The sequence below is a fragment of the Martes martes genome, assembly GCF_963455335.1.
Source record: "Martes martes genome assembly, chromosome: 9".
Taxonomy (NCBI): Eukaryota; Metazoa; Chordata; class Mammalia; order Carnivora; family Mustelidae; genus Martes; species Martes martes.
This window is the reverse complement of record NC_137896.1, coordinates 110,325,821-110,340,886: the sequence shown is the minus strand read 5'-3', so window position 1 is coordinate 110,340,886 and position 15,066 is coordinate 110,325,821. Positions and strand designations below refer to the sequence as shown.

Below are 15,066 nucleotides of genomic sequence, written 5' to 3'. Positions count from 1 at the left end.
TAATGAACTAACCTTTAAAATAAGACTGGAATAGGTCCAAGAAAATATCACAAAGGCTACAACCCCAGGGCTAGACAGACTGCCAACGCAGGATCAATAGAAAGATCAGTAAGAAGGGGGAAAAAAAGGTGTTTATCTGGTCAGGCAGAGGCTACACAACAGGAGGTACTGGGATAGCACAGAGCGGGGATTTCCGCTCCAGCCTAAAACTCGAGGAGACACTCAATGAGAAGGACTCTAAAAATAACAGTATAGGGACGCTGGGTGGCTTAGTTGGTTAAACCGCTGCCTTCGGCTCAGGTCATGATCCTAGGATCCTTGGATCAAATCCCACATAGGGCTACTTGCTCAGCGGGGAGCCTGCCTCTGCCTGCCACTCTGCCTGCTTGTGTGTACTCTCTCTGACAAATAAATGAATAAAAAAATCTTTAAAAAAAAAGTAAAAATAACAATATAAAAGGAGAACGATCATTTTTGTCCATACTGTACTGTGTGAGGTTGGTATTCAAATTTGCCTCCATTTTACAAGGGAGAAACCGATTCAGATAGGATAAATACCTTGTTCAAATGTCTGTAAACAGCGAGAGAGGAGAACCTGTGTTGGGCACATGCCTTACCGGGGTTCTAATTCCTCCAGAGCCACTACCATACACAGGCAGGGTAGATAAGACAGGAACTCCCTTAGTAAAAGTAGGTACTAGGTGGTGATAACCTAGCCCAAGTACCAGATCCAGAGCCAAGATCAGATGGCTGAGCCCCCAAACCAGGGGTTTCTCTGCCACCGAAGGGGCCCAAGCCCAAGGTCAGCCCAGCTGAGGTTGGCGAGAGCTGTGGGAGGAGGAGGGGAAAGGAGCAGGTTTCTTGTCCTGGTTTCTTCATAGATCCTTCTACTAGGTGTGCAACATCTTTAGAAAACAATGAGACTTTTTCTCTGGTGCAATTCAGTTCTAAGAGTGTGTTTTTCAGACTCAAAAGACAACTCCTACATTTTTCCTTTCGTTTCAGGAAAACACAAATGTCCCAGAGTGTGACTAGAGTGGAGAGATTGAACTAGGCACCGTACCAAGCAGGAGCGCTCTAGTATCAGTGGTCGGTCTATTGCTCTCTTATTTCCACTTTCTGCTAGGTCCCCAGCTGGACATTTGATTTTTAGACATTTTTAACAATTTAACAAACCCCTCCCATCCAACCCCCCCAACGGCCAATAGAGGGCGGACTGTCTCTGCTTCCAGACCTCCATCTGAAGTATAGTCTAACTCCCTTTCCTTTCTGACCTGTGGGATTTGGGTTTGTGTACTACCTCCCCAATTTGGAAGACTCCTTCGTGTCCAGCCACCCTTTTGAAGGCTTATTTTAGAGGCGTTTACTAAAACCAAGACAGAAAGGCTGCGGACAAGAATGTTCATATATCTTTTTGCCTATAATTCTTCCTTCTCTTCATCAACTCATTCAGGCATGCATACATTCTTACAGGTCATGCACTGCCCCACCCCCCAATTTAATGGAGGCCAGACCTATTTAGAGAAAGTTTTATAATATACCATGATAAATGCTACAAGCAGAGGTAGTGACAAAATGTTATAGAATAGATCAGAGAATAAACTCAAGATCCTTCCCAGAAGAGGAGGCATTAGACTATATTCCTTATATGACTCTATCTCTTTCATCTGTATATGCCTCCCAGGGTCTATGTTATTCCTTGGCCCCTAATTGTCACCATGTTGGGCCCACCCATCCTTTCTTCTGTATCTTTACTCTGGTCTCTAAAGATGAGGGAAACCTTTTGTGTTTGAGCCTCAATCTCAGCCTTGGCTTCTGGCCACCTAAGAGTCCCTCCTGGATCCCAGGGAAGAAACTGCTATTTCATAACTGAACTCCTAGTTCACATGCTGGTTTCAGATAAGGTGCCAGGCCCTTGCTGGTTTCTTATTTACTATTAGATACAAGCTTCATGTAACTCTTCCTGTTTTCTCCCTTGCTTCTCTATGAATTCTATGGCATAGGACCCCATATAACTTGAATTTTCTAAACTGATATACCCATCTTAGTCTTAAGAATCTCCCCAGTCCTTTCTAAGGTTAACTTGAATTCCCCATGAGAAGTCAGCCCTTATCACCTTGTGTTGTCTACCTTCCACCAGAATCCCCGAAACATGGATGGTGACTTCCATATTGTCCCTTGCCTGTGTTCGGTCTCTAGCTTTCCCTACCCCTTAATATACTGTCTTAAACACACACACACACACACACACACACACACACACACACAGGACCTTGAGAATAATCATCCTTCTTTCAATTGACAGTGGCTTTCTCACTCTCGCCTTTTTTTTTTTTTCCATCACCTGACCTTGGCTTTTCGCATTGAGTCCTACAGTGTTATCTACTACATTTTAATAATGTCTTTATACTTGGATTTGAACAGAAATATAGATAACCTCTCTGCAAGAGTGGCAAAGACCTTTTAACACAGCGCGACGATGACAGTTTGTTGGCAAATCCCACAGTGAAGTGCTGGTGCCTTGTTGGGGTACAAGCAACAATCAGGTTTAACAGTGTGGTGTGTTTTTATCTTTCTTGAATTCTGCTAATAGAAGATCGAGCATATTTCAAATGGCTTCAGTAATAGTTATAATTGCAGAACCTTAGGGTCTTTTTAACCTGACCTACACAACTACAGGAATTGTCTTTACAACACCTTTGGAAACTAGTCATCCCAACAGCTCTTTAGATCCTTCTAGAAAACGGGATGCTCATTTCCCCTGTCTACTATTGAACATCTTCTTCTATCACCGACTGATAATCAGTAATAGTTAATGAGTCTCTTTCCCTCCTCAGGACAAAGAAATAGGTTTGGAGAACCGTTTAGTTTTCTGATGCCAGTGACTGGGGAATATTCCACTGGTTAACTCTGGCTCTTTGGTTCAGAACCGGAGTGGTTAAATCCAAAATATTTATGATAAGTATAAATTTGTTCCGAAAACAGAGGATTTCAAAGGCATCTTTGTTTCCTTTCTCCTTACACTGCTGTGCTGTTAACTTTTGGTTCATTAGTCACGATTTTCAGGATCCACTTGGCTGCCACCTTTCCGGAGCCAGACTATTCTGGATCAGAACGTCTGCTGCCTATTCCTACCTCACACCTGCCACAGGACCTGATTTTTTTTTTCCCCCTCACACGGATGCAAGTCACTTTTTGTTAATTCACTGATTCTATTGACCTTGGTACATATGCTGTGAATGGTGGGTCATTACAGAGCCTGTCATTTCCAGAACGTCTTCTGACAGTCACAGAAGGGAAACAATCTCCACACAACGCATTTTGCATCATTTCAGTTACTTCTTCACCAGGGTTTTCACAAATAACATTTGCCACACATCTTCTTTATTAATACATTAACAATAAATAAGTAAACGGAAAAAGAAAGAAAGAAAGGAAAGAAAGGAAGAAAGAAAGGAAGAAAGAAAACCCACCACTTCTGTCCAGGAGCTTGGGAAAGAACAGGGCAATGTCAGATGACATTAATGATGCATGAGATACACGGGTCCAATCATGTCAAGACTTGTAGTAATCCAGTATTTGGCCTTACTCAAGGGAGAGAAATTCAGCTCTGCTACTTTCCATTCACCCCCTCCCATAACATAGCGCCTCGGCACAGACGGCAGAGCGACCAAACACACGGGATGCGGACAGTTAAAATTCAACCCGAGCTACAGCAGCCCTCGACCGTCCTCCCCACCCCCTGCGGAATATTTACCTAGACCGTTTAAAGCACTTAATTAATTCACCAGCAGCTTCGCTGGAGGCGTCTCGAGCTTCCCGAGACTCCATTACATAATATCTTTCACAAAGTCTAACCCCAGCTCGAGTGGAAGATGGATTCTCATCCATTTGCGGAGGTTTCCGTGCGTTCGCTTCCCTCTCGATCCGGCGGGTGCCCCAGCCAAGGCTGCAGCCACCCCCTCGCCAGCGAGCTTCGGCGGTCCCCGCCGCTCTCCGAACCCAAAACCGGCCCAGGAGGAGGGCCAGCCGGCTCGCCCTCGGGGCGCCCAGGCCACAGCCACGGTGGCCGAGGTGCCGGCGGGCGCTCGGGACGCCGCGCCTCTCGCTGCCAGCCGTGTGCGCCCCCAGCCCGAGCCGCAGCGCGCCGGCGGAGCCCGGGCGAGGGAGGCGCGCGAAGGCTCGGCCGGAGAGCCGGCTCGGCGCGCCGGGCTCCAGCCGGAGGAGCCGGAGGGGGAGGAGGAAGAGGAGGAGAGGAGGAGGAGGAGGCGTGTGAGGGAGGAAGGGCCCGGCCGCCCGCCGGGGCGGGGGAGGGGAGGGGGCCGGCCGGGCCGGGAGGGGTGGGGGGGCAGCCAATGAGCGGCGCGCGGCGCGGGGGGGTGGGGGGCGAGGTCTGGGGGATGAGGTAGGATGGGGGAGGGCGCAGCCCGAGCGGCGGAGGCTCGAGCCATAAACAAGCGCCCGGAGGAGCCGCGCAGGAGTGAGGCGAGCGGGGCGCGCGGAGCGGACGCCGCGGACCTTCTGCTGCGCCACCGCGCCCACTCGGCGGCTCGGGAGGCGGGGACCGGCCCGGAGGCTGCGCCGCCGCCACCACCGCTGCGGGGCCGGCCGACTCGGAGGAGGAGAGGGAGGAGGCGCCGCCAGCCGGGGTTGGAGCCCAGCGCCGCCGCCGCCGCCGCCAGAAGTTTGGGTTGAACCGGAGCTGCCGGGAGGAAACTTTTTTTCTTTTTTCCCCCTCCCTCCCGGGAGGAGGAGGAGGAGGGGAAGCCACCGCTGGCGCCAACGCTAGTGGGCTCGGGGTCGGCGCGGCCCGCAGCGGGGGGCGGGGGCCTCGCCCCGCGAGGGGAGGCGCGCCCCGGAGGCCCCGAGGGGGGCGGCGAGGACCGCGGGCTGCGGGTGCGGCGGCGGCGGCGCGTGTGCCCCGCGCAGGGGAGGACGCCCGCCCCGCTCCCGGCCCGGCTGCGAGGAGGAGGCGGCGGCGGCGCAGGAGGATGTACTTGGTGGCGGGGGGCAGGGGGCTGGCCGGCTGCGGGCACCTCCTGGTCTGGCTGCTGCTGCTGCTGGCGCGCTCCGGCACCCGGGCGCTGGTCTGCCTGCCCTGCGACGAGTCCAAGTGCGAAGAGCCCAGGAGCTGCCCCGGGAGCATCGTGCAGGGCGTCTGCGGCTGCTGCTACATGTGCGCCCGCCAGAGGAACGAGAGCTGCGGCGGCGCCTACGGGCTCCACGGAGCCTGCGACCGGGGGCTGCGCTGTGTCATCCGCCCCCCGCTCAATGGCGACTCCATCACCGAGTACGAAGTGGGCGTATGCGAAGGTACGGCCGCCCGCCGCGGGCCCCCTCCCACCTGGCTGCGCCTAACAAAGTTTGGCCGAGACTTTGCCGAGGAGAGAGGGCTCCGCGGGAGGAGGGGGCCTGGGCCCCCGGGTCCCCTGATTCCCGCTCGTCCGCTTCCCTAGACGCAGGGCCGGCCGGCCGGCCTCGGGCGAGGGTGGATTTCGTGGGTGGGGATGGGCGGGTGGGGGTGGCCGCGCAGAGACCCGCACACGTGTGGCTGTTCGGGCCGGGACTGCCGGGGGGGGGCGGGGGGGCGGGTCCCGCTCCCCCAAGTGGGGGCGTAGCGGGCAGGGGGCACTGCGGAGGCTGTCGCGAGCCGCTCGGGGAGTCCGGCCCCTGCCGCCCTCCCCGCACTAGCGCAGTGTGCTACCGAGTGCTGCACACCGCTGTCGAAAGTCCCTTTTCTGTTGGCGAGGAGACGTGTCTTCAGCTCACACTCCCTGTGTGACTCTCTTATTATTTTTTCCTTGCGCTCTTCCTTCACCGCCTTCCTCCTCCTTCGCGTGTAAATCAGTTTCAGCTCCGGAATATGTCAGCCCAGGGGAAGTTACATACGGTGGTTACTCATTTATTTGCCTATTGAAAACAGTCAAAGGCTTTCTCTTCTGAATGGGCGCGGGGGGGGGGGTGCGGGGTGTTGCCCCAGGAGTGAAAAGTTGTTGCTGACTATTCGTGGCTGCTGCTTAAGATCGGATATCCGCGTGTTTCCTATCGTGTTGCCGGTTCCTTCTGTTTGTTTGACAGCGAGGGCTGTTCTGCTGTTTTTTCCACGAAGCATGGTGCACCTCGGTGTGGACACTGACCAAGGGGGAAATCGGTTAGATTAGTGAGCCTGCCCTCGTTGGGTGGACCCTGTGAGCGGGGGTCAGCCGTGAGCCCTGCCCGCCTGCCTCGCCCTCCGGGCGCTTGGTCCGCTTTGGGGACTAGGGAGAGGCAGTGAGTTCTTTTTATTTGGCTAATGGGCAGGACTCGGTGAGCACCAGTTAAAAGGGGGATCCCTGCTCCGGCTTACGTCGGGGTGACGATGCTGTTCCGGGGCGTCCTGGTGCAGAGCAGCTGCCTTACTTCTGGAGGAGCGGCGAGGAGGAGGGACAGGCGCCCCCTGACCTGGTCCGTTCCTTACTACTCACAGCCAGACCCAGGACACCGGGGAAGGGTTTCTTCTGAGGCATCCTACTGTGTGCCTGTGTTTGTTTATCGTGCCGAGGTACTGAAAAAGAAGGTGGCAATCTTAGGGATAAAATGGGTCTATTAAAAGACTTCAGTTCTATGATTTTCTTTAAATACACGCACATTTATTTATACCTGTAGTTTTTAGAGTTTGGACAGTTCTGGAAAATCAAGGAGGCTTTTCTGGTTTGGAAGCTAGTGGGCAGTATGGAGTGAAGGGAACTCAGGGAAGGGGCCCTGCCCTGCTGCGCCCTTAGGACATTGGATGAAAAGAGTTGATTTGCCTGAAACACAAAAGCCTCTGAACTGGTGTTAAGTCCCATGTTAAAACATATGTTTTTATTTCTCACATAGGGAAAAAATGGCCAGGAGATTAACTTCTGATACAATTTTATGTGTTTGAGTTGGGGAATTCTGAATGAGTTGGACTAGAAGATGCATCTTTGAACCCTGCCACTCGGAGTGTATGATTTACTTAAGCCAGCCTCCCATAAATCTGAAAAGAACAAGCAGCATGAGACAAGGCCAACTGCAGTGGAAACCGCTAGGCTCTGAGAAGGACTCTTGGAGGTTTTAACGATTTTAACCCTTGTTTTTGTATTTCTGGTTCTGGTGAAGGAAATGTGGAGGTGGGGGAACATACACCGTAATCAAGTGTTTTGGCACCAATCTTCCGGCATCACAGTATAGAGTTACTCTGGCAGTTTGTCAGTGAGCTTTTCATTCCTCTGAAGTGATGGCATCCCTCTTAGTTTGATTTCTTCTGGTAACACCCCATGCACTTGGTGTTAGCCTCAAAGATGCTTGGAAGTACTTGTTTCCGTGATTATATCTCAATTTGCCATCTCTAGCAACACATTTCATTTAGCAAGACTGTTTGCAGTTGCCAAAACTGGGCGCCCAGCATTTTTTTTTTTTTTTGGTCTAATCTTTGTAGAATTCTAAAAGCAGCAGTCAAGTTGTATTCTAAATCCATTAAACCAAAGTAAGAACAGGGCTACCCGGCATGATGCGGTGCTTGGATTTACACAGATACTGTCAATGGTCTGTCTAAAATTTCAAGTATTTTCACTTTACTACAGAATTTAGGGGAAACGTAGGATAAATAACCTTTTTTTCTTTTTATAAAAATTAGAGGAGTCTTTCAATGTCAGTAATTACCGAGAAGGGGCTCTTTTTTGTTAGTTTGCAAGATATTTCTCAACGGCTAGTCTTTCCCTCAGTTTCCATTTTTATTCAGAAATTCACACACTGAAGCACAATTATTGTAACTGACGTGAATAGGAACTGATATATTTTATTCATGTTGAAGTCTCTTTCATTGCAATTTTTGCACTAAAATGACCCCTACTGGTTGTATCTGTTAATGAAAACTGTTTTGAAAACTTACTTAATTCACTGAGAAATCATATTGCATGTTAAAGAAATATTATCATGACTAATCTACCGGCTTTCGAGGACATAAATTAAATACCAGTTACAGTTCGGTTTGCCAAATTGTAGTAGTTCTTACTTGTGTTAGCTCTCCATTCTGGCTTTGTGGTGGAAAAAAAAAATCATGTTTCTTAACTGTGGTTCACATAATGAGTTAGATAAATCAGAAGCAAAGATGGACCCCTTCCAACCTGTGGCTCACTGTCTTAAGTTTTTAAGGCACGCCAGCCCATAGTAGGCTCTCAATAAATGTGCATTGAGTGAATGGATGAAAGGCCTTCTCCATAGAAAGAATAGTGAGGGAAAAATTATTTGAAAGATTAAATAATATGAAGAGTCATGCCTTATGAGTCATGTGACATGTACACTCGGTCTTCTTTTTGGCATTGTTTAGATGGTTATCAACCAAATCATACCTTTTTTTTTTTTTAAGATGTTTTTGGTTTAAGTGCATTTTAAAAATCAACCGTAGAGCCAAGTACCTAAAGTTTTTTTTCTCTTCTCTCTTGTGGTCTAAAAAGTGCTTTCTGGCCCCCCGAGGGTGGGGGGGGAGCACAAGTCTTTACTGTTTCCACTCATTGGGTGAGTCCCTGTGGCCGTTTCTGACTTCCTAAGTGGCCTCTCCCTTGGCTGGGCCGCCTGCCTCCAGGTAAATCGCCTAAAAGCCAGAGAAACAAGTTTGAATTCTGAACTCCTGAGGAAGAAGACTGGATGGGAGATCAGAGACAGTTGTGAAAAATGACCGCAGCGGGATTTTCTAGGAGGAATGTTTTGATGGCACCATGAGGCTTCTATTTTGCGATGGGGGTGAGGACCGTTTTCCCTCTTACGAGGAATAGTACGTTATGCTTCTGTTGTGAGGCGTGGGGGCAAGGTGGGGAGAACATAGGCAGCCTTCTCTCTCTGCATAGTAAAAGAGCACATGCTGGCTTGGGTTTGACAGTTTGTGAGGACAGAGTGACGTGGAAGCTGGCAGACCTTACTGCGTGGCTCTGCCCCGAGAACCCGGCTGTGGTAGAGCCAGGTGTTTGCTGTCGTAGATAAGTACCAGCTTTTGTTTCCCTAGTGCATATTTACGCAGTAGCTTCGTCTTTATGGAACTTGCCGTGTATTTGTTTAACCGTGGCATCTACCAGACTATCTCCTTCAAAACACAGTCCTTTCATTTCTCCCAGGCGTTTGAACTTCTTCCAACGAGTTTTCATGGGGGCAGTGAGGAGGAGAACCACACCAGGTTATGTGGTGGCTGCTTACAGCTCCTGTTGTTCGCTGGATCTGCTGCCTTTAGAAAGTTAGAGGTTGTTTTGTTTTGTTTTGTTTTTCTCCAAAACCCTGGAAGAATGTGTCGGGGTCGGAGATGATGGCTCCTTGGAAAAGAATACACGGAGCATCTGAGGTCAGGCTGCTCAGGAGGCAGGTTTGTTTCCCAAACCAAACCATTTGGTTAATGCACAAGCCACACGGATCTCCTCTCCTTGCTCTGAAATGTGGGACTTGGAGTCGAGAGTCCGTGGATTTTAAATTTACTAATTAAAAAGAGGGGAGGGGCAAACTTAGTACTCTTTTATTAGCATTTGAAAACTTGAAGCACCCAGGACTCCTTGTTTTTGAGGAATGTGTTTTGCTTTCCATCTCAAAAGTCTTCAGGTGGAGTGAGCTCTTAAAAAGAGAAGGCCAGCAGAGGGCCTATAAAATTACGGTACTAGGGTATGGGAAGAGAAACCAATGCAAGTAAACAAGGAAATAATTAGTTCCTCCCAGAAGTAAATATTGACAAAATATGGAGAGACTATTCACTGCACACATACAAATGACAGGACTCGGTGACCTTCGCTTTGACTCTCACGCTTACAGAATCCTCACTGTTATTCAGGAATCCGGTCACATAAAACACTTGGCAAAGGGCAGATGAATTGCATAGTACCAGAAAGGCAAAAATAGCACATCTAGAGATATTTGCTGCCATTAATTCATGCCCAGCAGTGACCAGGAGAACCCACATGCAAGTATGTTGGCAAGGCAGTGGTGAACAGGGTAACTGAGGAAGAAGACTGTCTGAAGACTCCTCAAGTGTGAGCATTGCATCGAGCAGTAGGAGGTATTTAGTGAAGTGGCGCAAGTTTCTGCGTTTTGTGTGGCTTGGTTAGAGCTGATGACTTGAATAAACAAGGGGGGGACGGCTTGGGGGGTACTGGGGACAGGCATTATGAAGTTGGGAGGAGTAAGTAGATGACCCTAAAAAGATAAGGGAGTGGGAGGACCGAAGAATGACAAATGGGAGAAAGGAAAAATATTGAATTCATCTTAGGGCAACTGTGTCATCTTTTGAAGAATAATCCAAAACACATTCCAGACATTAATTGTGAAATTCTTGGAAAAAAAAAAAAACGTGGGTGTGTTTAACATCTTTCAGGTGATGGCAGTAATGTGGCGGGATGGCAGTGCTGCTTTAGCATGTGGGTAAGCCACGGTGAGATGGATGGAAGATCAGGGCTGTTTGGGTGAAGCCGGTTCCGGTGACACTGTGTCCCATGTGTGGCATGTGCACTATCAGGATTTTAGAGACACCCCAGTACAGCTCAATTAATTATTCAAAGAGGAAACTGGACTAGCCAAGTGTGCATGAGTAACAAACTGAGAGCCTTCCTTTTCAGAGGTTGCATTCTCCAAAGCTGAATTTTCAAAGATCTGATTTGTCTTTGCATAGAAATCAATCACTCGTTCATTGATTTCCTACTCTGTACCAGGCCTTCTGCTGAGGGGGAGGGCAGCTGGGGAGCTTGGGGACCTCTCAGATGTGTTCCCTACCCTCTACACTCCTTCCTTCCCTTCCTCCCTCCTTCCATCCCTCCCTTCCCTCCTTTTTCTCCCCTCCTTTCCCTGTCCCCTCCCCTTTAAAAGATTTTATTTATTTGACAGAGAGATAGAATGAACCAGAGAACACAGGTGGGGGGAATGGCAGAGGGGGAGGGAGAAGCAGGTTCTCAGGGAGCCGGACCACCCAGGGCTGGATCCCAGGACCCTGGGATCATGACCTGAGCCAAAGGCAGGCGCTTAATGAACTGAGCCACCCAGTTGCCCCTCCTCTACAATTTTTTCATCTCGATAAAGAATAAGGTAGCAAGACCTTGAAGGGTCTACATAATAATACAAGTTCAAGCCAAGTAGAAATGATTTTGCAAATGTGTGTGTGATTAGTTGGTGAGGGAAATAAGTGGTTAAAATTTATTCTAGGAATCCTGGGATCTGAGATGATCTTTTCAGGCTGTTGGTGGCAAAGCTGAAAAGGAGAATTTGAATTCAAACTAGGTGTAAAAGTATGATAGGAGCTCTTTTTGCTGGGGGATGAGATCTTACCCATTCTTCTTAGCGCCTGTGCAAAATACATCAGAGTGTTTCCCAACATCTGAGAATGAGGCTGCATTCTTAATGCTTTACTAGCTGTGGTTCAGAATGGCAAGTTTCCTTTCCAGGGTGATTTTTCTCCTTGTTCTAGCTTGTTCCACTAGGCAGATGAGCGTGGGCAGTGAGCTGAGAGGTGTCCCTTTATATTAAGCATCTTTCCATCTCACCCACTCTTCTGCTTGTCTTGGCCAGTTAGCCTGGTCAAATTACGAAAAACCTCTGTGCTTCGACAAGACCTCCTCAGTCTTCTGGCCAGAGGAGTAGTTGAATAGATGTAAATTTAAGAAAGCCCACAGAGTTAACACTTCTAAGTGTTCATTTTGGGTCCATGTGAAAAAAAAATGTTAAAAGATCTTTTTTTCTTTTACAAAATGAACAGATTTCAATTCCTTACCTCCCTTCCCTAGCCCCAGTTAATTCCCCATGCAAAAGACTCACACCTTGATAAAAAAGAGTGTCATGGGTGGAAACTTGGTTTCTGAGGTCCAATCTCTGCATCTATTTCTGTGCATCTCAGTTTTCTGTCTGTGTAGTGGTGTTAACAGTAGGGTTGCTGTAAGGATTCAGTGGCTGAATTGCTATGAAGCCCTTGGAAGAGTGACTGGCAGGTGATGAACAATGAGAACAAGGTAGTAAGGAGCATAAGTAAACCAACTTGACATGGGTGCGTTCTGTTGTTCTGCTTAATCCTCATCTACCTGAGTAGTGAGCATCAGTAGTTAAGGAGTTTGGGCTCTTAGAAAAGGAGCAAATTATCTGGTTCTGGTCCCCTCCTCTCTTCTCCCCCAACACCATAAGTGCATTGAGTAAAAAACTTATTTAAGGGCCTCTAAAGCTATTTGCTGCCTTTCTTCAGATGCCCATTTGTTAAACATTGTCTAAATAATTTGTATATTTGGGGTAAACATAAAGAGGGAGGAACCTGAAAATTTTTGCATTACATCGGAGGAGTTGTAAATGTAACCATTTGTTTGTGGGCTAATATTTCATTTGGGGAAGGGGAGGGCACCTAACCTCACTGTAGTTGGTACTGTATGTTTTCCTTCACGTTACATTCTGAGGGAAGAGTTCGGCCCTAGCTCCTGGAGTGGTCACGTGCCGGTCACCACAGGATTTGACCTGACTTGAGCTAAGGAAGTGGCGTGGCCTGCTGCAGCTCTCCTGCTTTGGGGTCCCAGTCCCACCTGCTGCTGTAGTACACACTAGACAGAACTAGAGGTCAGATATTTAGTCAGTCGTTTCCTTCCTACCTGTTTCCCTGTCGTCCTTCCGCCCACAACTGTTTCCTGAGCAGCTGCTGTGGGTCCCATCTTTGAGCTACACTGTTGTGATGCTGCCTCTCTAAGCCTCAGTTTCCCAGTTACTAAATAGTAATAGGTAGCGTGTGTGTTTGTTGTGAGGATTAAATGAGATAGCGCTGTGCTTCTAAAATTTTAACATGCACACAAATCACTTGGGGAATCTCATTCAGCATGGAGGTCCTGATTCAGTAGTTCTGGGTGGGGCCTGAGATTCTGCATTTCTGATAAACTCCCTGGTGATGCCAAAGCTGCTGATCTTGAGACCACATTTTAAGGAGCAAAAAACTAGTCCATGGAAAGCATATAGAACAGAGCGTGGCCTGTGATGTGAGACCTGATAATGTTACCTGCTACTATAGTTATTTTTCAGCCAAAGTAAATAAGATAGGGACCTGCTTTCACAGAGACCATGGTCTAATGGCAGGTAGTTGAGACAGTTATATCCAAGACAGTTACTTACAACTCTTGAGCCCTGAGATAAGGAAGTGCTGAGCATCTGGAGAGCAACTAAAGAGGGGCTCTAACTCTACCTACCAGGAAGGACTTAGTGGGGGTGTGGCACCACACAAGTCTGGAGGGTGTGCTCTCTGCTCTCTTCCTTCCGGCTTCCCACTCCTTTGTGCTGGATATTTTAGGGGGGAAAAAAAAGGTCTTGATACTAGACAAACCTGTGTTCAAATCCGAGTTCTTATTTTTTAACTGTGAACAGCCAGCTTGCTTCATTGTTTTGGGCTTCGGTTTCCTCATCTGTAAAAATGCAATACTGGGGGCGCCTAGGTGGCTCAGTGGGTTAAAGCCTCTGCTTTCGGCTCAGGTCATGATCCCAGGGTCCTAGGATCGAGCCCCGCATCGGGCTCTCTGCTCAGCAGGGAGCCTGCTTCCTCCTCTCTCTCTGCCTACCTCTCTGCCTACTTGTGATCTCTGTCTGTCAAATAAATAAATAAAATCTTTTAAAAAAAATGCAATACTGTTAGCTTTCTGTGAGGTCGATATTGAAATGAGGGTTGGAGATGATACGTGTACGTATATGACATAGGTAACATGTGTTGGTGTGTGTAGAGTATAATTCCTGGTACCAGGTAGATTTTAAGAAAAAGATAATGTTAATTCTCATTTTCATTCTGTCTTCCTTTTTCATTTTTTCTTTGTTAGCTTTATATAGAAGTTAAAGAAAATGCGCTTTGTGACAGAGCTCCTTTACACTCACATCCACTACTGCTGTAGTCCCAAGCCTCTTTGCTATTTCTGCAGAATGTGGGCATTTACTTGATTTTGTGGTTTGAGTTCTTAGTACCAGCGAGCTGTTTTCAAACTAAGACTTTTTAAAAGGTGACCTATCTTTTTTTTTTTTAAAGGTGACCTATCTTAATATAGATGGCCTGTGGTTTAATGGAAGCAAATTAAATTTCCTTTTATTTTTTAAAAAGATTTATTTATTTGTTTGTTTATTTATTTTGAGAGAGAAAGAGAGAGAGTATGAGAGGAGAGAGGTCAGCGGGAGAGGCAAACTCCCTGCTGAGCAGGGAGCCTGACGTGGACTCGATCCCTGGACTCCAGGATCATGACCTGAGCCGAAGGCAGTCACCCAGGAACCCTAAATTTCCTTTTATTGTTAGAAGTTTTCTGTGGGTTTCAGGGCATCCCTGGAGACATGTGAGACCCTGGGAGTGTCACCAGGGCAAGGCTGGGATCACTGCAGTTATGGATGGATGGATGGATGGACGGAAGGAAGGAGCTGCTGTCCTAGCTGGCTCAAAGACAGGGGCAGGTTAAGAATGAGCAGGAGATGGTGTGCAGCACAGAGAACATCTGCATTGCTTTTCTTGATCCCATGCGTTCCAGCCATCCTTCCTGTGGACTTGCCGTGTGGTTTCTCTGCAGCATCCTTGTGCTACAGTGGAAGGCTAGGAAAGAACACCTAGAAGTAAAATACCTGAGTTCTCATCTCGTTAGTTCCCGGTATAGGTGTGCGCCCCCACTTTAGGAAGACAGAACTGCTGCACTGTCTTCATGCCTGCAAATGAGTGTCATTTTTATCCAGTAAATAGGGGCTGAGGACTCAAAAAGCAAATGCTTTATACTGGCTCTTAGGGAACAAGGAGAAAGAACTTGATGAAGATACAGTCCTTGCAATCAATAGTTTACAACTGTTTTTTATTTTCTTCTTGACAACCAAACCTTATTATCACACAGTAGAAATTGAATTTTCTTCCAGAAACTCTTTTACTACCTATCATTGTTGTGCCTCTATCTTTCATCAAGAGTGCTGGTATTCAAACATGAAACCTACAAGCAAGGTGAGATAAACTTTGAAATTTCAAGGTTTTGTTTAAGTATGTGCTTTTCAAATCCAAAAATAACACCCTAATTTGAAATCACCTGGGAACATTTGTCTTACGAACATTTAAGAACAAAAATTAAG

The 15,066-nt window shown here is 47.9% G+C and overlaps 1 protein-coding gene across 2 annotated transcripts in view; it reads left to right on the top strand.

Annotated features, from left to right (window-relative positions):
* Window positions 1-4,498: 4,498 nt before the first annotated feature.
* Window positions 4,499-15,066, top strand: part of CRIM1 (cysteine rich transmembrane BMP regulator 1) — a 188,105-nt gene continuing 177,537 nt past the window's right edge. The window contains exon 1 of one of the 2 annotated variants that reach the window (XM_080814865.1): window positions 4,499-5,313. In XM_080814865.1, the coding sequence (XP_080670991.1) occupies window positions 4,992-5,313 (322 nt within the window). In that variant the 5' untranslated portion in view covers window positions 4,499-4,991. The remainder of the gene's footprint in view (window positions 5,314-15,066) is intronic. The other variant, XM_080814864.1, reaches the window with a different exon arrangement.